This window comes from Leucoraja erinacea, chromosome 7, assembly GCF_028641065.1.
Source record: "Leucoraja erinacea ecotype New England chromosome 7, Leri_hhj_1, whole genome shotgun sequence".
NCBI lineage: Eukaryota > Metazoa > Chordata > Chondrichthyes > Rajiformes > Rajidae > Leucoraja > Leucoraja erinaceus.
This window is the reverse complement of record NC_073383.1, coordinates 14,241,305-14,267,183: the sequence shown is the minus strand read 5'-3', so window position 1 is coordinate 14,267,183 and position 25,879 is coordinate 14,241,305. Positions and strand designations below refer to the sequence as shown.

The following is a 25,879-nucleotide window of genomic DNA, read 5'->3' as shown; positions in this document are numbered from 1 at the left end:
TTCCACATAATTATCAACAAACTATAAACAGAAGTGTTCAAGAAGGAACTGCAGATGCTGGAAAATTGAAGGTACACAAAAATGCTGGAGCTGAAGAAGGGTTTTGGCCCGAAACGTTACCTATTTCCTTCGCTCCATGGATGCTGTTGCAACCGCTGAGTTTCTCCAGCATTTTTGTGTACCTTATAAACAGAAGTTATGTCTATTAATACTGAATCTGCAATCTTTACCACTAATTTGAAAATCAGTGTTAAAGAATAAAAGCAGACTTGAAAGTGGAGTAGATTGAATTAATGAGGTTGGCAGGTTTCACTCATTGCATCAGTTAGTTACATTTAAGATGCCTTATCAAATGTAATTGCTTTGATTCTTTGTGTGCAAAGGCATGAATTAGCGATGTTTTACAAAGTTTTAAAGTATTAAATCTCATCAGTGACCATTGTTAAACTCGTAAATAAATCAACGCTCTTTCAAAATCTTTCAAAACTCCTTAGATTCTGGAGTAGTTCCAGAGGATTGGCGGGTAGTAAACGTAACCCCACTTTTTAAGAAGGGAGGGAGAGAGAAAAAACGGGGAATTACAGACCAGTTAGCCTAACATCGGTAGTGGGGAAACTGCTAGAGTCAGTTATTAAAGATGGGATAGCAGCACATTTGGAAAGTGGTGAAATCATTGGACAAAGTCAGCACGGATTTACGAAAGGTAAATCGTATCTGACGAATCTTATAGAATTTTTCGAGGATGTAACTAGTAGCGTGGATAGGGGAGAACCAGTGAATGTGGTGTATCTGGACTTCCAGAAGGCTTTCGACAAGGTCCCACATAAGAGATTAGTATACAAACTTAAAGCTCACGGCATTGGGGGTTCAGTATTGATGTGGATAGAGAACTGGCTGGCAAACAGGAAGCAAAGAGTAGGAGTAAACGGGTCCTTTTCACAACGGCAGGCAGTGACTAGTGGGGTACCGCAAGGCTCAGTGCTGGGACCCCAGCTATTTACAATATATATTAATGATCAGGATGAAGGAATTGAAGGCAATATCTCCAAGTTTGTGGATGACACTAAGCTGGGGGGGCAGTGTTAGCTGTGAGGAGGATGCTAGGAGACTGCAAGGTGACTTGGATAGGCTGGGTGAGTGGGCAAATGTTTGGCAGATGCAGTATAATGTGGATAAATGTGAGGTTATCCATTTTGGTGGCAAAAACGGGGAAGCAGACTATTATCTAAATGGTGGCCGATTGGGAGAGGGGGAGATGCAGCGAGACCTGGGTGTCATGGTACACCAGTCATTGAAGGTAGGCATGCAGGTGCAGCAGGCAGTGAAGAAAGCGAATGGTATGTTGGCTTTCATTGCAAAAGGATTTGAGTATAGGAGCAGGGAGGTTCTACTGCAGTTGTACAGGGTCTTGGTGAGACCACACCTGGAGTATTGCGTACAGTTTTGGTCTCCAAATCTGAGGAAGGACATTATTGCCATAGAGGGAGTGCAGAGAAGGTTCACCACACTGATTCCTGGGATGTCAGGACTGTCTTATGAAGAAAGACTGGATAGACTTGGTTTATACTCTCTAGAATTTAGGAGATTGAGAGGGGATCTTATAGAAACTTACAAAATTCTTAAGGGGTTGGACAGGCTAGATGCAGGAAGATTGTTCCCGATGTTGGGGAAGTCCAGGACAAGGGGTCACAGCTTAAGGATAAGGGGGAAATCCTTTAAACCGAGATGAGAAGAACTTTTTTCACACAGAGAGTGGTGAATCTCTGGAACTCTCTGCCACAGAGGGTAGTTGAGGCCAGTTCATTGGCTATATTTAAGAGGGAGTTAGATGTGGCCCTTGTGGCTAAGGGGATCAGAGGGTATGGAGAGAAGGCAGGTACGGGATACTGAGTTGGATGATCAGCCATGATCATATTGAATGGCGGTGCAGGCTCGAAGGGCCGAATGGCCTACTCCTGCACCTAATTTCTATGTTCTATGTTCTAACAGTGATTTTCAATTTCAGTGATTTGAAATCTAGTACTGTTTCAAAATGGGATTAAATTTTCTATTCTCAAAAGTTCATTTTTGTGATTAACCGAATTCCAGCAATGTTAATGGAACTGCATTAAGTATTTATAGCAATGAATAGTTTTCTTTATGAGAACAAACCATCATATTCTATTTTGCAGCCTGACTACGCTCGTTAATTAAAAATCTTATTACAATCTGAGGGATATATGTTTGAGTGAAAATCTAAACCAGCACTTCTTTTCAGCAAATCAATGAAATATATATATTGATAAAAGGCTTTGATGGGATTGTTACAGAGTAACCAAACAAAATTAAATCTTAGAGCTGAACTATTCAGGAATGAAAACTCAAAGCACATTTTTCACAATATTGTGGTAACCTAGAAGCCAACGTGATGTGGGGTTTGTGAGTCAATTGAATTCTTCAAAAATCTTATGACAATAAATAACTTGTTGGTCTTTTAAAAAAGCATTGCAGTAAATCATTAAAGACATTTTGTTGTATTTAGATGGGGGTTTGGTGAGATTTAGAAAAACTGTAAGAGGAACCCAGTGGGTCAGGTAGTACTTGTGAAGGGAAATAGACAGGCAGACAAAAGTGCTGGAGAAACTCAGCGGGTGCAGCAGCATCTGTGGAGCGAATGAAATAGGCAACGTTTCGGGCCGAGTTTCGATGCTGCTGCACCCGCTGAGTTTCTCCAGCACTTTTGTCTACCTTCGATTTTCCAGCATCTGCAGTTCCTTCTTAAACAAATAGACAGGCAGTGTTGGTCCATTTCCCAACATGGATACTACCTGACCTGCCGAGTTCCTCCAGCAGTTTACTTTTCTGTTCACAATTCTAGCAACTGCAGTCTCTTATGAGGTGAGATCACATCTGGAATACTAGGCATATTTTTTGTTCCTTTGATTGTGGTGAATGTTTAAGAAGGAACTGCAGATGCTGGTTTGCACTAAATATAGACACAAACTGCTGGAGTAATTCATTGGTTCAGGTAACATTTCTGGAGAAAAGGACTAGGTGACGTTTTGGATCGAGACACTTTATCAGACTGATGACGGGTCTCTCGCCAAAACGTCACCTATTCCTTTTCTCCAGAGATGCTGCCTGACTCGCTGAGTACCTCAGCATTTTGTGTCTATCTTTTGTGATGAATGTTTGTTGGAATGACTCCTGGAGTGGGAGAACATCCTAGGAGAAGAGCTGGCTTACTTTCTGCGTAGTTTAGAAAAATGAAAGGTGGTCTTAAAAAGTCTTGAAGGGATTGACATGGTTGATTACAGGAGGCTGTTTTACTTGATTGGGACCGTAAGAATCTCTGTTCACAGACTGGATGAGCAGTTGCCTATTTAGGGACTTAGATGAAAGGGTGTGAGAATTCTTCTTGTAGAGTTCTGATTCGCGGTAGCACAATGGTGTAGCAGTACAGCTGCTGCTTACAGCGCCAGAGACCCGGGTTCGATCCTGATTTTGGGTGATCATGTGGGTTTTCTTCAAGTGCTCCAGTTTACTCTCACGCTCCAAAAACATCCAGGTTTATAGGCTTCAGTAAAATTGTAAATTGCCCCTAGCGTGTGGCATAGTGTTAGGGTAAGGGGTGATCACTGGTTGACGCGGACTCGGTGGATCGAATGGCCTGTTTCCGTGCTGTATCGCTAAACTAATCCAAAAGTAATGCTGCATTCCCTTACCCATCTCTTAGAATAATTTGTCCTTTGTTTTATTAATTGATTTCTGGTGAGAGAACACTAGTTCACTTTCTCACAATGGGGACCTGGTGTGGGGGGAGCGCCGTGAGGGAGGGGGATGGACATTGGTGGACCCGGCGTGGGGGGACTGCTGTAAGGAAGGGGTGGAGGGAGGGAAGAACAAAGGGGGCCTATTTTGGCAATTTAGTTTGCCATCTAATGCATTGATTTTCTTTTTGGAGTTGGATTTGCACCCTAAACATTTTGACATGTGCAAGGGTGCTGCCAACTGATCCATTTTGGATCAAATGGATGGTGATAAATGGCAGATAAATTGGCATCCAAACAAGCATAACATTTGAGACTTTGGATCAGTGAAAGTGAAGTCATGACATGTTCCAATGATTGGGAAAATAAGTCACTAAAATAAATCACTAAAAGCTTAGCTGTACTACATTACACTGAAATGTGAAATGTTGGTTTCTTGTGATTAAAACATTAGTGATGATTTAATCAAACTTTCACTTAAATTGGGTAACTTCAGAGGAAGGAATTTGAAAATTCCAAGACAAGACAAAGAGCAAACAGATTGCTTTGGTCCATGACTGTAGCATATGAATAGAAGTGCGTGCGTGTATGTATTTACACACGGTGCATTCAGAAAGTATTCAGACTCCTTCACATTTACCACATTTTGTTACTTTACAGCCTTATTCTAAAATGGATTAAATTCATTTTGTTTATCATCAATCTACACACAATACCCCATAATAAAAAAGCGAAAACAGGTATTTAGAAATTTTTGCAAAGTAATTAAAAATAAATTACTGAAATATCACATTTACATAAGTATTCAGACCCATTACTCAGTACTTTATTGAGGCACCATTGGCAGCGATTACAGCCTCAAGTCTTCTTGGGTATGACGCTACAAGCTTGACACCTGTATTTGGGTAATTTCTCCCATTCTTCTCTGCAGATCCTCTCAAGCTCTGTCAGGTTGGATGAGGATGCACAGCTATTTTCAGGTCCCTTCAGAGATGTTCAATCGGGTTCAAGTCCGGGCTCTGGCTGGGCCACGCAAGGACATTAACAGACTTGTCACAAAGCCATTCCTGCGTTGTCTTGGCTGTGAGCTTAGGGTCGTTGTCCTGTTGGAAGGTGAACCTCCGCCCCAGTCTGAGGTCCAGAACGCTCTGGAATGCTCTGGAGCAAGGATCTCTCTGTACTTTGCTCTGTTCATCTTTCCCTCAATCCTGACTAGTCCCCCAGTTCCTGCCGCTGAAAAACATCCCCACACCATATGGTATTGGTATTGGCCAGGTGATGAGCGGTGCCTAGTTTCCTCCAGACATGACGCTTGGCATTCAGGCCAAAGAGTTCAATCTTGGTTTCATCAGACCAGAGAATCTTGTTTCTCATGCCTTTTGGCAAACTCCAAGCGGGCTGTCATGTGCCTTTTACTGAGGAGTGGCTTCCGTCTGGCCACTCTACCATAAAGGCCTGATTGATGGAGTGCTGCAGATATAGTTCTCCTTCTGGAAGGTTCTCCCATCTCCACAGAGGAACTCTGGAGCTCTGACAGAGTGACCATTGGGTTCTTGGTCACCTCCCTGACCAAGGCCCTTCTCCCCCGATTGCTCAGTTTGGCTGGGGGGCCAGCTCTATGAAGAGTCCTGCTGGATCTAAATACTTCCATTTAAGAATGACGGAGGCCACGGTGTTCTTTGGGACCTTGAATGCTGCAGAAATTGTTTTATACCCTTCCCCAGATCTGTGTCGTGACACAATCCTGTCTCGGAGGTCTACTGACAATTTTTTTGTCTTCGTGGCTTGGTGTTTGCTCTGACTTGCACTGTCAACTGTGGGACCTTATATAGACAGGTGTGTGCCTTTCCAAATCATGTACAATCAATTTAATTTGCCACTGGTGGACTCCAGTCAAGTTGTAGAAACATCTCAAGGATAATCAATGGAAACAGGATGAACCTAAGCTCAATTTTGAGTGTCATGGCAAAGGGTCTGAATATTTGTGTAAATGTTATAATTCAGTTATTTCTTTTTAATTACTTTGCAAAAATTTCTAAACACCTGTTTTCGCTTCTTCATTCTGGGTTATTGTGTGTAGATTGATGATAAAAATATATAATTTCATCAATTTTAAAATAAGGCTGTTATTTAAAATAAGGCTGTTATTTCTATATATATATATATATATATATATATATATATATATATATAAAATCTGTTACTACCAAATCTGTTACTGTTCACACTGAAGGAAGAAAAACATTTCCATATTACCATTTTTATTTCTGTTAAGTATGTTGCCATTACCTTGATGTTCACTTTTTTAAATTAGATTGCCAGCAAAATCTCCTTGGAGTTTGTAAGTAATCATTACATGGCTGCATGATGCATTTATTGGGATGAATTTCAGTTTTTCATGAAACTAGTTTTGATACAGTTTTGATTTAGTTATTCTGTACATTGCATGTCATTATTCTTTTGCTGCACTGAGCTACGACTTAATGTCAAGTTCAAGTTCAAGAGAGTTTATTGTCATGTGCCCCTGACAGGACAATGAAATTCTTGCTTTGCTTCAGCACAACGGAACATAGTAGGCATTGACTACAAAACAGATCAGTGTGTCCATATACCATTATATAAATATATATACACATGAATAAATAAACTGATAAAGTGCAAATAACAGATAAATGGGCTATTAATGTTCAGAGTTTTGTCTGAGCCAAGTTTAATAGCCTGATGACTGTGGGGAAGTAGCTATTCCTGAACCTGGTTGTTGCAGTCTTCAGGCACCTGTACCTTCTGCCTGAAGGTAGCAGGGAGATGAGTTTGTGGCCCGGATGGTGTGGGTCCTTGATGATACTGCCAGCCTTTTTGAGGCAACTGCCAACCTTCTTGAGGCAACTGCTAGCCTTTTTGAGCATCAATCATTTCTGAGTGTGAGCCCATTTTGCCTGGATTTCCTTGGATAACACTGCAGATACAATGTTCATCTCAAAGTTGCAATAACAAAATGGGCTTTCACTGTTCCACAAATTAGTACTTCAGTTGTGACTAATACTGACACCAAAAAAGATAAACAACCACTCTATAATGCAAATTCAACAGTGCATCAACTCCAAGAAAGAGGCAACGAACAATAAGTTGTTGGAGATGGCTAGCTCATGCTCGCTAAGTGTATCATTCTGCTTGTTATGTGTTCCAGATGAGCAAAATAAAATTTAAAAACATTTGAATATACTTCTTAAAGTTTTGAATTTAAATGTTTTTTTATAAAAAGAAAAATCTCTGGTCAAGTTATCATGATGTCTCAGTGTACAGCTGTCTTTTTTCTAAACTAATTCCCAATAGAAATAGCCTATTACAGGTAATTTTACTTTGGCCATTGTTGGATTTACAATGTGTGTCGTTTCCATAGATCTTTACCTGACTGTAGCACTTATTTTTTTAAACCAAAACCATTGATAGTTTCTTAATCACTTTTTTGCTGAAGTGTGTTTATTTTTTCATTTGTTTTAATTCAATATCCATAGTTTAAGTATCTTATTGTTTGGTTAAAGCATTCAACGAAATGTGCTCCCTTTCTGGATAATATGATAGTAATAAAGCAAAGTATGTTTGAGTGATTTCACGTAGCTGCATCACAGCTTGCTTGTTTTGGGTTGCTTAATTAGAACTCTCACATTTTCATTATTTTGCATGCATTTATGAAAAGGTTTTTAATTTATTTTGGCGAATTTCCTCTTCGTGTAATATAGCAAGTTGTATATACGTACAACAAGCCAGCAGCATGAATATACAAACTGAATTCTGCACTTTATAAAATATTTGAATTTTTGATGACTAATTTAAGTTATTACAGCCCCGTAACCGGCAGAGCTTTTGTACAACACTTTTATTGTATTTGGCATAGTAAAAAAAAGTTTTGTATGGTAATATTTATTCTACAAAAGATAATTTGTCTTTTTTTAGCTTATGGAAGCCACTCGGCACAATTTTGATGATCCTGATTCCACAGCTCCAAAGAGCCCATTGCATTTGGCTGTAAGTTAATTAATTTGATTTTCATAAACACTAATAAAAAAATCTGTATAATTTTACACTGAATTGAAATTATTTACTTAATTGTGTTTGTTTCTGACATTTCTTTCTAGGCCTATAATGGTCATTATCAGGCACTTGAGGTGCTTATTCTCTCCATTGACGATCTTGATGTGAAAGACATAAATGGACGTACAGCTTTAGATTTATCATCCTTTAGAGGTCACAATGAATGTGTTGAAGCCCTCATTAATCAGGGCGCATCCATACTAGTAAAAGATGGTGTAGCGAAAAGAACCCCACTTCATGCAGCAGGTACCGATATATTTATTTTTGTTAATGATCACATTGAATGGCGGTGCTGGCTCGAAGGGCCGAATGGCCTCCTCCTGCACCTATTGTCTATTGTCTATTAATACATGAAGGTGATCTTTTGGCACAGCATAAAAAGATAATCAATTATTTTGTTGAAATCCACATTTTCGAATCTGATGTAATCATCTATTTAGGTAGAGGAAGAAAAACGTAAAATTTAATATGATTTGTGAATTTTGACGGATTCTGGAGCATTTCAGGAACTAAGAAACTTTTTAGAACCTTTTCCTTGGATTACAAACATCAAATCCACAACTGGATGAAAAATACAAAATCTACATTTTTCGTGTTCAGTACTTGGCTCTCTGTTTGGCAGTTGCGACATGCATAAATATTACAATTTCTTAAACACCAAACATTATTCTTTTGCATCTAGGTGATAACCAAAGGGCATTTGTAGGCGCTGAAACTCCTTTTGGACTTGGATATCGTCATTAAGATTTGAATTTTATCTTTTAATTTGATTGGATTGAATCGCAGGATTCCATAAGCGAAACAGTGGTCTATTCAACTATTGACCCAATCCAATTATTATTAATGTTAGTCATCTTCAAATTACCCTCGTTTGCTTGAAGGAATGTAGCCATGCATTTTCTAACATCTATTGTCATTGACTGTTTTTGATAGGCCAGAAGGCAAAAACAGCTGGGTGAATTGAGAAATGTCACTCTCTGTTGCTTTGCTTGCTGATTCTATTTGAATCTAATGATGCAGTTTGGATCGGTGTTTTCTCCATGTATCAAATCTTGATGCAGGATGCAGCTTAGATCAGTGCTTTCCAACTGTTGCAAAATGACTTCAATTCTTTCTTCTACTTTGGGGTTACTGTTTTATGTTTTCAACTGCGACATTATTTGAGAGTTTACAAAGGGTGGTAGTGATAAGAGGTGAAGAAGCAGTGCTGATGATATTTGTGAACATTGTTCATTGGATGCATCATGATGTTTTTACCCTTTTCTCGACTCTTTTTGAGAAACACGAGTTGCAACTGAATGCCTGATATATTAAGAAATTTTACACGGCAATGATTTTTTAAAAATCTTGTCACTTCTCTGCCAAATACCAATCCAACTCAATTTACAAATTTTCAGACAACACCACTGCAGTGGGCCAGATATCAAATAATGACAAGGCAAAGTACAGGAAGGAGATTGAGAACCGTATAACGGTGCCAAGACAACAATCTCTCCATCAGTTGACAGCAAGGCAAAGGGTATTATAATCGACTTCAGAAAGTGAAGCAGCACACACCCCTGTATATATTGAGGGTGCCGAAGTAGAGATGGTTTAAAGCTTCAAGTTCTTAGGAATAAATATCACCAACAATTTGTCATGGACCAGCCACATTGAAGCAATGCCCAAGAAAGCACACCATGTCTCTACTTCCTTAGAAGGCTTAGGAAGTTTGGCATGTCCCCAACAATCCTCACCAACTTCTACAGATGTTCGTGGAAAGCATTTTATCAGGATGCATCGTAGTACAGTTTGGGAATAGCTCCATTCAAGACTGCAAGAAACTGCAGAAAGTTGTGGACGTAGCCCGGACCATCACGCAAACAAACCTCCTTTCCATTGACTCCATCTACACTTCACGCTGCCTTGGCAAGGCCACCAGCATAATCAAACACCAGTCTCACCCTGGTCACTTTCTCTTCCTCTGTCATCCGGCAAGAGGTACAGAGGTTGAAAACTCATACCTCCAGATTCAGGGATAGTTTCTTCCCAGCAGTTATCAGGCAATTGAACCGTCCCCACACCAGCTAGAGAGTGGTTCTGACCTTCCATCTACCTGATTGGAGACCTTCAAACTATCTTTAACTACATTTTATTGGACTTAATCTTGCACTAAATGTTGTACCCTTTATCCTGTATCTGTAGAGTGTGGATGGTTTGATTGTAATCATGTATAGTCTATTTGCTGACTAGATAGTACATAAAAAAGGCTTTTCACTGTACCTTGATACATGTCACAATTATAAACTAAAGTAAACTTGAATACAGTGACTGTACTTTGAGGCATTTTTCTATCTGGTATTCCTTTGAGAAACATTCAGATTTAGTTTAAAGATATAGCACAGAAACAGGCCCTTCGACAATCCAGGTCTATGCCAACCAGTGATCCCTGCACATTAACACTATCTGACACACACTAGGGGCAATTTTATTTTAATACCAAGCTATTTAACCTTCAAACCTGTACATCTTTGGAGTGTGGGAGGACACCGAAGATCTCAGATAAAACCCACGCAGGTCATGGGGAGAACGTACAAACTCCGTACAGACAGCACCCGTAGCCAGGATCGAACCCAGGTGTGTGGCGCAGTAGGGCAATAGCTCTACCACGACACCACTGTGCCTTTCTGTGTTATTACTTTAGTTATTTTTTATTAAATTAAAGCTATGGACAATGTTAATAGTGTTTTATATGCCATATATGGATCACAACAAAGCCAACCAATTTATCTCCCAATCTTAATTACATCTTAAATTAATGGATGCTCCAGCATTGCAATCAGCTTCATGGCTGCCATTTAAAGTTAAACAGGAAAGTAAGAGTAAAGGGCTTGTCCCACTGTCCCGTCATTTGCACGTCACGCAGGTGGCGCGCAAAGATTTTTTGAATCACAAAATCCTGGGGCGCAGCGCGCGACCCTGCCTATGTCACCACGCACCATGCGCGCGTAATGCACGCCATACGCACATCACATGCGTGTAAATGATGTCGCGCAAATTATGCCCAAGTGGGTATCGATTTTTCTTCCCACCAATATGACGAATAATCACTCCTTTTGCTAATCTGAGGGAGAAAACTTTGCAGAGAATATTTGTAACAACCAGTCTAATGTGAAGCAAACAAGATATATAAAATCATGGCTTTGCTTTTTTACCTATTGTTGTAAACATACTTCATCTTTGGTTTACATGTATATTATCTTTGATATGATGAAATGAAGCGGAGCAGTACATGTGAATCTCTTTTCTGTTGTAGTTTCTAATGGTCATACAACATGTCTACGCATGTTGATTGAGGGTGTAGAAGGTTTGGATGCAGTTGATGTGACAGATGGCAAAGGACAGTAAGTAGACAATGATTTTATTTCACAGTTAGAAAACAAATATTACATTTTCTCCATCAGTTTTTAGAGCTTTTTCTGGTTATTGAACTAAGTGGATTACTTCTTCTGTGTCTCTCCACTGACTCATGATTGTCTGTTGAGACTGTAACTTTTTTGGAGAGGAATTAAGTTCATACGTTCCCCAGTATCCTGCAATTTATTTTTCTTCACTGATTTCCTTTTGAAAACTATTGATTCTGTATACATCACACTATAAGGCGTACATATGAGTGAGAGTTTTATTTTCTTGTGTTACGACTGGTTCTTTTGCCAATTAAATTTAATCTGTTCACTCTGCTCATCAATCCCTCAGCCATATTTTTTTCTTTTCAATTTGAGCTTTTCACATTTTTAAACACTAAAATCAAATCAGTGTTGGCCTTATGTTTTCTAAAATAACCACATCTATCACCACCATATCCTTCATCACTGGAATCGTTGTAATAAAATATTTTGATTCCTCGTACAAATCTTCACATCCTTCCTAATGGTGAATTTTATCTTAATTCCTAAAGTTGTCCTGCACTGAAGGAATTTAACACCACACCTCCTCCCCCCACCCCCCCACAATGCAATTACATCAAATTGATTATTAAAAATGACCAACAGAAATCCTGATTCAAATCTGCAAATTGTGATTTGGATATTGGAGGGAACAGAAACAAGTATTCAAATGACTCGCAGAATGTATTTAATAATTTAAATGCAGGCACGTGCCATCAGGGTAGGCAAGGTAGGCACTGCCCACCCTGACTAAAATAATAAAATGGTAGTTATTAAATATAAATAGTAAAGGCATAGGAGAATAATTACTACCTAAGAGATCCATCTCTTAGGTAGGCATAATTCTCCGTGCCTTTCATCTGCAGTACATGTAACACGCGAAGGTCTGTGCCGCTGACGTGCCATTGACGCTGCTTCAAGCCGTCAATTTCCAGGGGACTGAAGGCAGCTGAAATTCTGCCTTTGCAGTACTGCGCATGCGCAGCAGCCTACTGCGCATGCACAGCGCAAGTTTCTTGGTGGGTTTTTCAAACATGGATTGCCATAATCTTAAGAAAAGAAACAAAGAGAGAAGAATGGAGTTCATGTACAAATGATGTGGTAAGTAAATTTCTTGGTGCTATATGGTATTTTTAAATGCCGTATTTCCCGGCAATGAAGACGCTATTTTTTTACCCAAATATAAGGCATGAAAATTTACATGTGTCTTTGGACGCCGAAGTTGGAAAGTTGTTAGCCAAGAAAGATAGACTTGGCTATCCCTCAGTACAGCAACATCAATAACAATGTTGTTGTACTGAGGGATAGCCAAGTCTATCCCTCATTGCTGGCAGCTGATGGGAAACGGCTGTAAAAGGACAGCGCCGCTGAGGAGGGGAGAGTTTCTTTCACAGATTGTGGGGAGTCTGGCCCTGGGTAACGTTGCGGGGAGAGCAGGAGCGTTGAGAAGGAGGGGGTCGGGGATCATGCCAGCAACTCACTTGCCGCGTGGCTCTGTGTGCGGAGCCACCGCATTGTGACCGGGGAGCGAAGTATGTCGCGTGGCTGCGAACGGCCGCCACCTCAGCTCCTTCTGCTGGCCCCCGCTCACCTCTGGCAGTGCTCTCCGTCTGAAATCCTCTCTCCTGCCGCTCGCCGGCCTCACTCATGTCAATCGCTTCCCGCAAATCCTTAAATTCCGACAGCGCGATCAAGGGACCAATTGAGGTTACACGGCTGTAGGAATTTAAGGATTTGCGGGAAGCGGCTGACAAGAGCGAAGAACTATGTTCTTTAAAAATTTAGCAACTCAAAATGGTGCGTTTTCATTGCCGGGAAATACGGCACTTTATTTAAAAATTTGGCATTTGAAGACTTATAAAAGTCGACTGACAGCTTACGGAGAGAACAATCTGCGAATGCAAGGTTTAGGATGTCTTTAAAGCCGACTGACTGCCTACCCTGAGTAATTGCAGCACGTGCCTGTTTAAATGTTATATTGAACAGCATTTAGTGGATTGAATTGGACTTTAGTTTTCATTTCAAGTGAATCTGATCGAATATTCTAATCCACTGAAAAGATAGTGCCAAAATAGGGATGAGAAATCTTTCCTTTTGCAACTCGGGAGAATAGGAAGATTATATTTTTTTCTGAATTGAATGTGGACCTTGGAGATGTTCTTTCCCTTGTTTGAGGGGTGCCTAGCAGTGGAAGGACCCTAGCCTGTGGTTGTCTCCACAGAACCTTCCTGTTCGCTTTAGGCCTCAGATTGTCCCTCAGTACATAATACTGCAGTCTGGAATAAACCAGTCATTCACCTTATGGCCATCTCGTTGGAGTGAGAGACCCAACAAGTTGCAGATCCACCAATGAGTGTCTTTCATCAAATTAATGGTTTTCCAGCAGTATTTTCCATCTTGGCAAATCCTCAATCTGCAAAGATCTGAGCAACAATAATGTATTCATTGTAGCCATTCCGAGGGCAGCTGCAAAGGGAGTAAGACTCTGACGTTCAGGAAGGATCTGACTGGGAAGGCCCCAGATTGTAGCTGGCATTTCCACAATTTCTATCCTCCTTTCCTTCCTTCAGAATCTTAGGGTGCATCTTATCTGCACTCCATTGTATCCACTTTTAAGTAATGCCAGCCTTTGTTTATTTTTATATTATTCATTTACTGGTGAACCTTATCAATGTAATACTTTGATTGCTAAGTCCTGATTTCAAATACGCTAAGTCGGCAGTTATGTGATTATAGGCTAATTATTTTCTTTCACAATATTTTTCATCAGAACACCAATGATGCTTGCGGTTGCTAATGGACACATTGATGCTGTGATTCTGTTGCTCGAAAAAGGTGCAAATATAAATGCAGCCGACAAGCAAGGATGCACAGCTTTGCATCGTGGGGTGAGCCATCCATTTAAAACATATAAGCAGACGATTGGTTTTGAAATAACACATTTGAAGCCATATCAAATTTAAAGTCACAGGATATGGAAGTGCTAAATAAATTTTCATGGTTAAATATTTAAAATGCTGTAAGTCCAAAATTAAAACCGAAAATGCTGGTTATATACAGTATGTTAGGCCGCATCTGTGGGATGAGAAACTGGAAGAATCTTCTGACAGAGGGTCTTTGACCTAAAACAATTTGTAGCCCCAATTTCAAGCCACAGATGTGACCAGATCTGCTGAGTATTTCCAGCATTTTCTGTTTTCACTTCACAATTAAATTTCCTTATTTTTTCTTCTTTTGAGTTTATTTTAATAATAGACTATTACCATTATTTTGAATATTTTGTAATATTCTCAAAATTTCTGGCAACTGACTGAATTCCTAAACTGAAAACTGGATTTTTAACTAGGTTCTGTATTGAGTCACAAAGCATGGAAACAAACCCTTTGGCTCAACTCGACCATACCAATCAAGCTAATCCCATTTGCCTGTGATTAGGCCATATCTTTCCGAACGTTTTTCTATCCATGTACCTGTCCAAATGTCTTAAGTATTGTTATTGTACCTGCTGCAACTACTTCCCCTGGCAGCTTGTTCTAAATATCCAGTATCCTTTGTGTGAAAAATTTGCCCCTCAGTTTCCGATTAAATCTTCCACCTCTCACCTTAAACCTCGATTCCCCTACCCTGATTCTTGATTCCCCTATCCTGGGATAAAGACTCTGCATTCACCCTATCTATTCCCCTCATTATTTCATAAGAATCCCAAGAACCCCTCAGCATTCTGCGCACCAGGGAATAAAGCCTGTTCAAGATCTCATTATTGTCAGACTGCTGACTCCTGACTCCTGGCAACATCCTTGTAAATCTTATCTGCACCCTTGGCAGGTTAATGGCATCTTTCCTATAGGAGGATAACCCAAACTTGAACAAAATATTTAAGTGCAGCTTGGCCAACTTCCCAACATAATGTTTCAACATCAATAGTCAATTTCCTGACTGATGAAGGCAAGCATACTGAAAGCCTTCTTCACCACCCTATCTACCTGTGACACCACTTCCAGGGAACTATGTGCTTGTACTCCAAGATTCCACCACTCAACAGAATTATCCAAGGACCTATCATTCACTGTAAAGGTCCTGCCCTAGTTTGACTTTCCAAAATTCAAGACCTCGCACCTATCTGAATTAAACTCCTTTACTATTCCTCGGTCTACTTTCACAGCTGAGTACGATGTAACTCCTGATAACTATCCTCACTTTCTACAATGCCTCCTGTTTTAGTGTCATCTGTGATGTTACTAATCATACATTGTACATTCTTCTCCGACTTGTTGATATAAACCGCAAACTGCAATGGGCCAAACCCTGATTCCTGATGCATATCATTAGTCACAGGCCTCCAGACCTGAAAAACAACCTTCCACAAAAACCCTCCGCCCCCTTTTAAGAAACCAATTCTGTATCTAGTTAGCTAGCTCTTCCTGAATCCACACAGAACGTTGCTCATCTTTCAGAGTCTCATCATAGGTCTTGTTAAAGTCCCTGTAGACAATGTCTTGGACCCTGTCCTCATTAGCCTTGGTTGTTTCTTCAGGAATTAAATACGATTCATGAGATATGATCTCCCATGCACAAAACCATGCTGACTATGCTTCAGTCTGAAGAAGGGTCTCGACCCGAAATGTCACCTATTTCTTCGCTCCATAGATGCTGCCTCACCCATTGAGTTTCTCCTGCTTTTTTGTTTACCTTCGATTTTTCTAGCATCTGCAGTTCGTTGTTAAACATGCCTCATAAAACCCTCTTTCTAAAATACATGTATATCTTATCCTTCACAACACTCTCCAGTAACTTTCCAATCGCTGATATTTGTTCCTAGGTTTTGCTTTGCAGCCCTTTTTAAATGGAAGCAGAACATTAGCCACTCCATGTCTTCCAGCTCCTCACTTGTGTCTAACAATGACTCAGATATCTCAGTCAGGACTCATGCAATTATAATTTGTCTTTAAATATAAATTAAATTTAGATCTTTAGATAAATTCAATATGACTTTTTTAAAAAGGCCGATGATCTGAATATGAAACAGAATGCTGAGGGGTCTCAGCGGGTCAAACAGCATCTATGGAGGAAAAAGTTGCAAGTTGACTTTTGGGTCAAGATCCTGCATTCGTACTGAAAGGGAAGAGGAAAGATTGCCAGCATGTAGTAGTGAGAGAGAGAGGGGTGAGTCGGAGGCTGGTAGGAGAACTGTTGAACCTGATGAGAGAGGGGAGAATGTTGGGCAGAGGGAAATGGACCAGGGAGGAGGGGTTTGATTGGTGAATAAATAGAGACAAAATCGCAGTGGACAGGCAAATGTGCATGGGAGGAAAATGCCAGGGTTGTGGGTTTCTTGAAAATGGCAAATTCAATGGTCATGCCTCGTCTATGCAGGGAGAAACCAAGAGTTAATTAAGCAACTATTTCACGAGGCACCTGTGCTCTGTTTGCAAAAGCCATCATGAGCTTCTGGTTTTATGTCACATCCACAACAGCATATTTGTTCTCAGCCTTCTCCGTTGTTATAGCAAGGTCAAATGCAAATTAGAGAAACAACGTCTCATATCGCACTTTGGTAGGTTACAACCCAGTGCTATGAACATCAACTTTTCCAATTTTAGGTAACCTTCACCCCTGGTGTTCTCCTCCCTTATGCACTCACATGTCTGAGGCAGTTTTGGAGATGCATGACACTGCAGATGCTGGAATTCTGATCAATAAACAAGGTGCTGCTGAAACTTAGCAGGTCAGACAGCAACTGTGGAGAGAATGGATAGATGACGTTTCGGGCTGGGACCCTCCTTGAGACTGAAGAAACTGTTTTGGCGTTCTTTGCAAAGGCAGAGGAATGATGAAAGCCCCAGATAGGAAATTATCTGCTAAAAATTAAAAATCTGAATAGAGGACAGTTGGAATATAATCAAATCAAAATGTTTAATGTGTTTTTGAATTAAATAAAAATGTATTAATAGAAAACAAGTACATAGAATATTGAACGTTCTGGCTGAAGTTAATTGATTGTAATCTACATATGGGATTTGGGTACTTTTCCAATTTTGGGTAACCTTCACCCCTGGTGTTCTCCTCGCTTATGCACTCACATGTCTGAGGTAAGGTTTCTTGTTCGTATTTCATATCCCCTTCATCTGGTTCCACCTATCACCTACCAACGTGTTTCCTACCCCTCCCTCATAATAGCACACACTGGCAACTATTCCTAATCCCTTTCGATCTTAATGCAGGAACTTTACCTGAAACACAGCCATACACCTTTTGCCTCCACAGATGCTGCTTGATTGTCAGTTCTTCAAGTGGCCTGTTTTATGGTTCTTTTGTTGTCTTGGTCTTGGGTAAATTGTAATGAAGTAAATTACTAAAATATTGATTTTCATTTTTTATAGGTTGTTACCGGTCATGAAGAATGCGTTGAAACACTGCTGGAACATGATGCCTCTATTCTATGTCGTGATTCCAAAGGGAGGACACCATTACATTTTGCAGCAGCTTGTGGTCATGCAACCTTGTGCAACTTATTGCATGCAGCACTTTCTATAAATACGCTATCAAAGTTAACAGATAACCACGACTATACGCCTTTGCACTGGGCTTGTTACAATGGTACATCATTTCAACTTATAATGTTAATTAAATTCATGGTTTGGTAGATTTTCATAAACATCATGTGCTGTTTGTAACATAAGAGTGCAATTACTTCACCTGAATTGAACATTTTCTGATCAGGTTTAATGGAGTATATAATATTCATATTTGTTATTTAATTCCCCAAAAACTATAATTTATATGTTTTAGTTTAGCATTGTGTGAAATGTGCAAGCATTTTTGGATATTTGGGTACTTTGAATGTTCAGATTAAATCAAACTTATTTTGTGAAGAGAATTGCTGTTTCTTCATCGTACAGATTTTAGCATGTCAAAAATTTTGTTTTGTTAGGTCATGAAAGTTGTTTGGAAGTTCTACTGGAACAAAAAGAACTTAGAAAATTTTATGGTACTCCTTTTACTCCTCTGCATTGTGCTATGTAAGTCAATTCTGAGTTTATCTTTCTAATGATAATGAATATTAATGTAGAGTGCTGCCTGGGAAGAGAGAATTAGATTTAATTGGGTAGAAATATATCAAACTAGTTCGCAAGCAATAGTCCATGACATCCTCATTGTGAAATTTCTATCCCAAACTATTACTGTTATGGGCCTGTTCCACTTAGGTGAATTTTTAGGCGACTGCAGGAGACTATGCGGTTGCCATATGTTCGCGGGTGGTTGCCGGGAAGTCGCCTTCATGGTCGTGAGGAGTTCCCGCATTCTGGGAACTAGTCGCGGCCTCATTATGATCGGCGCTAATTTTTCAACATGTTGAAAAATTAGCGGCGACCAGAATGAAGCCGCCATGGAGAATAGCAAGAATTCTCGTGCCGCAGGTCCAGTGGTAGTGGGTTGCCAGGAGGTCGAAGTTTGTCGTAGGTTCTCGTAGGTTATAGCCGGTGCTGACCGGTGAATTTCATTGGCTCATTGGGAAAAGAAAACGTATACAATAGTTTTCCGAACCAAGGATAACCGACCGGTAATGTTAATGTTCGACGAGCTTCACAGCCGTATATCTCTGGCTTCTTAAAAGTTGTCTCCACTCCTTCTCCCCCCCAATTTTAAAGGACTTACGTGACCCTTCCCGTACACTGTGCTTTCACCGTCTTAATTACAGCGCCTGTTCATCGCGATCTGTGTCTGTAGCACATTGGCTTTGCACAGTGTGAATTTCACTCGGACAGTGCTCCCCCCCGCATACCCTGTCCCCCGCCTGCGTAACAACGGGATGTGTGTGTGTGTGTTCCACCCTGACAGTCCCCGTTCCAGTCGCCGGTTTCTCAGTCGCCTGAAAAATCGCATAAGTGGGACAGGTCCATAAGTCTTTATTTTCATACTTACTTTCATTTCATAGAACAGGACAATTTAATTGATTGTAAGGAATTGACAACTGATGTAGAATTTATTATTCTGAAAGCCAATAATGAGATTTGAAATAATTCACTTAAAAATTTTTGTAATTAATCCAGAAGTTATCTCATTGTTAAGTGCAGGGGAAAATAAATGATTTGAGTAAAGTATCTACTCAGCGTATGAACCAAAAGAGCGACCATATTGCGTTTAATTTTGTATGCTACCATCCAGCTTGAATGATTAAGACGGGGATTGTAAAAAATGTGTACTTTAAAGATTTAATTTTTCAATGTAAATGGTGCTTCTTTGGTAAAATCTATGGACAAGAGACAGTAGGTGTAGGTGCATCCGGCCCTTCGAACCAGCACCGCCATTCACTGTGATCATGGCTGATCATCCACACTCAGTACCCCGTTCCTGCCTTTTCCCCATATCCCCTGACTCCGCTATCTTTAAGAGCTCTATCCAACTCTTGAAAGCATACAGAGAATTGCTTCCACTGCCTTCCGAGGCAGAGAATTCCACAGATTCACAACCAGAGGGTTGTGTGAAAAGGTTTTTACTCATCTCTGTTCTAAATGGCTTACCCCTTATTCTTAAACTGTGGCCCCTGGTTCTGGACTCCCCCAACATCGGGAACATAGTTTAGAGATACAGCGCGGAAACAGACCCTTTTGGTTACCGGGTCCCCGCCGACCAGCGATCCCCACATATTAACACTATCCTATACCCACTAGGGCCATTTTTATTTTACATTTACCAAGCCAATTAACCTACATACCTGTACGTCTGGAATGTGGGAGGAAACCGAAGATGTCAGAGAAAAACCCACGCAGGTCACGGGGAGAATGTACAAACCCCGTATAGACAGCCCCCATAGTCGGGATCGAAACCGAACACAATCTTCTATCTGTCTATTTGGAAGTCTGTACAGTCCATTATCTACCTCACTGAGTGCTGATTTGTGTGCTCCCTTTAACACGCCGGAATTTCACAGTTCCTGCTCAGTGGGGCTCCGGTTCCTTTCTCCATCTTAAAACTTACTGGGTTCATGGGAAAAAATATGATTCTGGATTATAACGTCTTAAAAGTAAAAACTGTTAGAAGTTTGTTATTTGTACAATAACACCGATAATTCACTTGCCTGGCACCACTTTTTCCCAAAAGTAGCAGAGAAACAAAGTTTTATTGCATGTAGAATTGAGCTATATATTGCCCTGTTCAGCTGTAAATTGTTCATAATCCTTCAAAAGGAAAGTCTAAAATAGGCATGTTTTTCACATTTTGGTATGTATTTGCAAGCTAGTAGTTTGATGTTACTCCCAACCTGTAAATCTAAGATTGTTATATTGTTCATACTATAACGTTCACACTATTTTAACAGCTGGTGTTGATCTGTAATGTTTAAGTCTTTGAAAGTTTGAATAACTAGCGGTAAAATCTATAATTCAGTGACAGGAAAAGAATTAGAGGTGAAACAACATCCAGTTTTACAGTCAATTTATTTGAACCAAATCTACAAAATTCAAGTGCCTTGTAGGTATCTTGTATTGTTCTTTTGAATAAAATTTGACTGGCCAATTTCATGACAAAGCATCTTTTGTCTACTGTCAGATGGCATACGAGATCCATTTTATATTTTCTGAAAAGCAATGCCTTGTGTAAAAATATAAGCTTGAATAGCAGAAACAGAACCTGACCTTGTACAGTACAAGAACATGGAGGTTATTGGGGATGGGGGATGGTGGGTAAGGGAGCTGCACACTCTGAACAGAAGGTTGGGGTGGAGCAGGCACACCCCTGTGGGGGAGGAGGAGATGTACAAGGAAGCTACGCAGCATCGTGGTTTAGCTACACACCCTAGTGGTGGAGAGAAAGTTAACACAGTCAAATTGTTGCAGCTCAGGTTTTTCTGTCTCTTACAAAATTGGACTCAGTAACATCTTCTCATGGGCACTTAAGATCTGACATTAAAGATCTAAAATGGCACAGCATGTAGACACTTGTAGTGTGAATTGCAACTTTTGCCAGGTTGTGAAGATGTGAGAAGGTACACATTAAACACCATCCAGAAGTATGCAGAGGGTAGAAAAGAATAAAATCAATAAGCTCACACTGCATTTCATGTCGATGCTGTCTTTCTAAACCTCAGAACCACATCCTATGCTCGCTCTTAAACATGCATGCTTGCGTAAGCTCAGGAAAAACCCAACTGTACTCTTTGCCCCAGCCCACTTCTTATAGATTAATTTATGGTTGATTTTCTTGCCCTTGCCACAGTGAGAATTAACAGAGAATCAGGAGAGCCAGAAATGGGAGGAGGAGAAGGGGATTGAAACTCTGGCTATTTGGGACGCTTGAGAGCAATTACTTCCTTCAGTTCCAGCAGACATGACTATACTTTGCTAAGGACATCCTCGCTACAAATTTCTACCTCTTGCAGTTGGAACTACAACCTCTGAGTGGGTCAAGGACCAGATTTTGGTGACTTTTAACTTGATCATGGAAGTTCAAATTTTAAGGGTCTAATTTCTTCATGGCAACTATATGAGAGAATTGCAGTATCTTGTAGTTTGCTGTCACAAAAGGAGGATAGGGGTGTTGAATGGGATAGTTGAGGATGGAGTTAAAGGGAAAGGGTTTCTTAAATGTGTGAGCGTAGAGACAGAGGAGTGTAAAATAAGGGTAGAAGCAATAGGTAGCAAGGTGAAAAGTAAAAGTGGCAGGCAGACAAATCCAGGGCAAAAATTAAAAAAGGCCACTTTTCAACATAATTGTATAAGGGGTAAGAGTGTTGTAAAACAAGCCTGAAGGGTTTGTGTCTCAATGCAAGGAGCATTCGTAATAAGGTAGATGAGTTGAATGTGCAGATAGCTATTAATGACTATGATATAGTTGGGATCACGGAGACGTGGCTCCAGGGTGACCAAGGCTGGGAGCTGAACATCCAGGGATATTCAATATTCAGGAGGGATAGAGAGAAAGGGAAAGGAGGTGGGGTAGCGTTGCTGGTTAGAGAGCAGATTAACGCAATAGAAAGGAAGGATATTAGCTTGGAGGATGTGGAATCGATATGGGTAGATATGCTGCGAAACACTAAGGGGCAGAAAACGCTAGTGGGAGTTGTGTACAGCCCACCTAACAGTAGTAGTGGAGTTGGGGATGGCATCAAACAGGAAATTAGAAATGCGTGCAAAGGTAAAACAGTTATAATGGGTGACTTCAATCTACATATAGGTTGGGTGAATCAAATTGGCAAGGGTGCTGAGGAAGAGGATTTCTTGGAATGTATGCGGGATAGTTTTCTAAACCAACATGTAGAGGAATCAACGAGAGAGCAGGCGATTCTAGATTGGGTATTGAGTAATGAGGAAGGGTTAGTTAGCAGTCTTGTTGTGCGTGGCCCCTTGGGCAAGAGTGACCATAATATGGTTGAGTTCTTCATTAGGATGGAGAGTGACATTGTTAATTCAGAAACAAGGGTCCTGAACTTAAAGAAAGGTAACTTTGAGGGTATGAGACGTGAATTGGCCAAGATAGACTGGCAATTGATTCTTAATGGGTTGATGGTGGCGATGCAATGGAAGGCATTTAAAGACTGCATGGATGAACTACAACAATTGTTCATCCCAGTTTGGCAAAAAAATAAATCAGGGATGGTAGTGCATCCGTGGATTAGAAGGGAAATCAGGGATAGTATCAAAACAAAAGATGAAGCGTACAAATTAGCCAGAAAAAGCAGCCTACCAGAGGACTGGGAGAAATTCAGAGGCCAGCAGAGGAGGACAAAGGGCTTAATTAGGAAAGGGAAAATAGATTATGAAAGAAAACTGGTAGGGAACATAAAAACTGACTGCAAAAGCTTTTATAGATATGTGAAGAGAAAAAGATTAGTTAAAACAAATGTAGGTCCCTTGCAGTCAGAAACAGGTGAATTGATCATGGGGAACAAGGACATGGCAGACCAATTGAATAACTACTTTGGTTCCGTCTTCACTAAGGAAGACATAAATAATCTGCTGGAAATAGCAGGGGACCGGGGGACAAATGAGATGGAGGAACTGAGTGAAATCCAGGTTAGCCGGGACGTGGTGTTAGGTAAATTGAATGGATTAAAGGCCGATAAATCCCCAGGGCCAGATAGGCTGCATCCCAGAGTACTTAAGGAAGTAGCCCCAGAAATAGTAGATGTATTAGTGATAATTTTTCAAAACTCTTTAGATCCTGGTAGTGGTTCCTGAGGATTGGAGGGTAGCTAATGTAACCCCACTTTTTAAAAAGGGAGGGAGAGAGAAAACGGGGAATTACAGACCAGTTAGTCTAACGTCGGTAGTGGGGAAACTGCTAGAATCAGTTATTAAAGATGGGATAGCAGCACATTTGGAAAGTGGTGAAATCATTGGACAAAGTCAGCATGGATTTATGAAATGTAAATCATGTCTGACGAATCTTATAGAATTTTTCGAGGATGTAACTAGTAGAGTGGATAAGAGAGAACCAGTGGATGTGTTATATCTGGACTTTCAGAAGGCTTTCGACAAGGTCCCACATAAGAGATTAGTATACAAACTTAAAGCACACGGTATTGGGGGTTCAGTATTGATGTGGATAAAGAACTAGCTGGCAGACAGGAAGCAAAGAGTAGGAGTAAACGGGTCCTTTTCACAATGGCTGGCAGTGACTAGTGGGGCACCGCAAGGCTCAGTGCTGGGACCTCAGCTATTTATGATATAAATGATTTGGACGAGGGAATTGAATGCAACATCTCCAAGTTTGCGGATGACATGAAGCTGGGGGGCAGTGTTAGCTGTGTGGAGGATGCTAGGAGGCTGCAAGGTGACTTGGATAGGCTGGGTGAGTGGGCAAATGCATGGCAGATGCAGTATAATGTGGATAAATGTGAGGTTATCCACTTTGGTGGTAAAAACAGGAAAGTAGACTATTATCTGAATGGTGGCCGATTAGGAAAGGGGGAGATGCAACGAGACCTGGGTGTCATGGTACACCAGTCATTAAAAGTAGGCATGCAGGTGCAACAGGCAATGAAGAAAGCGAATGGTATGTTAGCATTCATAGCAAAAGGATTTGAGTATAGGAGCAGGGCGGTTCTACTGCAGTTGTACAGGGTCTTGGTGAGACCACACCTGGAGTATTGCGTCCAGATTTGGCCTCCTAATCTGAGGAAAGACATTCTTGCCATAGAGGGAGTACAGAGAAGGTTCACCAGACTGATTCCTGGGATGTCAGGACTTTCATATGAAGAAAGACTGGATAGACTCGGTTTGTACTCGCTAGAATTTAGAAGATTGAGGGGGGATCTTATAGAAACGTACAAAATTCTTAAGGGGTTGGACAGGCTAGGTGCAGGAAGATTGTTCCCGATGTTGGGGAAGTCCAGAACAAGGGGTCACAGTTTAAGGATAAGGGGGAAATCTTTTAGGACCGAGATGAGGAAAACATTTTTCACACAGAGAGTGGTGAATCTCTGGAATTCTCTGCCACAGAAGGTAGTTGAGGCCAGTTCATTGGCTATATTTAAGAGGGAGTTAGATGTGGCCCTTGTGGTTAAAGGGCTCAGGGGGTATGGAGAGAAGGCAGGTACAGGATACTGAGTTGGATGATCAGCCATGATCATATTGAATGGCGGTGCAGGCTCGAAGGGCCGAATGGCCTACTCCTGCACCTATTTTCTATGTTTCTATGTAATTTCCAAATTTCTTCTTTGCTCCCTTGTCAGAGGCTATCAAGTGTGAGGAGTGCAAGCTTACCTATGGTACAGGGTTTCATGGATTGCCTATGTTGTTTTGTGGAACTATAATGGAACCAAATAGAAGTGCACTCCCTCAACTCGGGCAATGACGTGTGCAGTTCAGTGCTCTGTTGCCGATCTACAGATCATATACAGTTCACGGTTTGCTGTGCTTCCTGTGGTTGAGCTATGGTAAACTAAAGCTTTACACTGGACCTTAGATGTTTGACTTTGATAACTGCACGTAGACAACTTGCACACAATGATAGCAGTGATGCTGCATGAAATGTAGATCATTAGCATGTTGAAACAATGGTTTGCTTGAATCTCTGTGTGCAACACTAAGGTAATTCGTATTGAAGTCATTCCCACTATGCAGCTGCATTTCTTTCTTATCCTGGTTAGTTAATTTATTAAACTTAAGTTATTCTAAACATGTTTTTATAGGAGAAAATATATCTAAGTTTCTACATATGCGTTGCTACTGGACAAAACTTAAGATGAAATATTAAACATACATTCTCTCCTACAAAACATGGGCATACATTAAGTTATTGAAGCTTTGTTTAAATTTCATGTCCGAAAGACTGTGATATTTGAAATAACTTGCCATGTACGTTAGAGATATAAATGTTATGGTTCACACAAAATGCTGTGAAGGAACACTTGCAGCAAGTTTTGAAATAGAACATGTAAATAGCATGAAACATCCCAAAGCACTTCATGAGTATTATCAAACAAAATGTGACACAAAGCTAAAGCAGAAGAGAGTTCCCAAATTATTGACCAAATATAAATGTTTAAACGAACAATGTAAGAATAAAGGGAGAGATGTGGATGGGTTTAGAGAAGGAATTTTCGGACAGAGTTGCAAACAGTATTGTATTGCAGCTCAAGAAGAGTGAAGTTTGAATGACTAAATGGTACTT

The 25,879-nt window shown here is 40.5% G+C and overlaps 1 protein-coding gene across 10 annotated transcripts in view; it reads left to right on the top strand.

The window, feature by feature from the left end:
* The window catches only part of ankrd44 (ankyrin repeat domain 44), a 170,884-nt gene that overhangs the window by 110,375 nt on the left and 34,630 nt on the right, over positions 1–25,879 (top strand). For all 10 annotated transcript variants that reach the window (XM_055637804.1, XM_055637798.1, XM_055637805.1 and 7 more), the window contains 6 exons: positions 7,704–7,775; positions 7,886–8,087; positions 11,137–11,224; positions 14,037–14,154; positions 17,647–17,863; positions 18,198–18,285. In XM_055637804.1, coding sequence (XP_055493779.1) covers positions 7,704–7,775; positions 7,886–8,087; positions 11,137–11,224; positions 14,037–14,154; positions 17,647–17,863; positions 18,198–18,285 — 785 coding nt within the window. The remainder of the gene's footprint in view (positions 1–7,703; positions 7,776–7,885; positions 8,088–11,136; positions 11,225–14,036; positions 14,155–17,646; positions 17,864–18,197; positions 18,286–25,879) is intronic.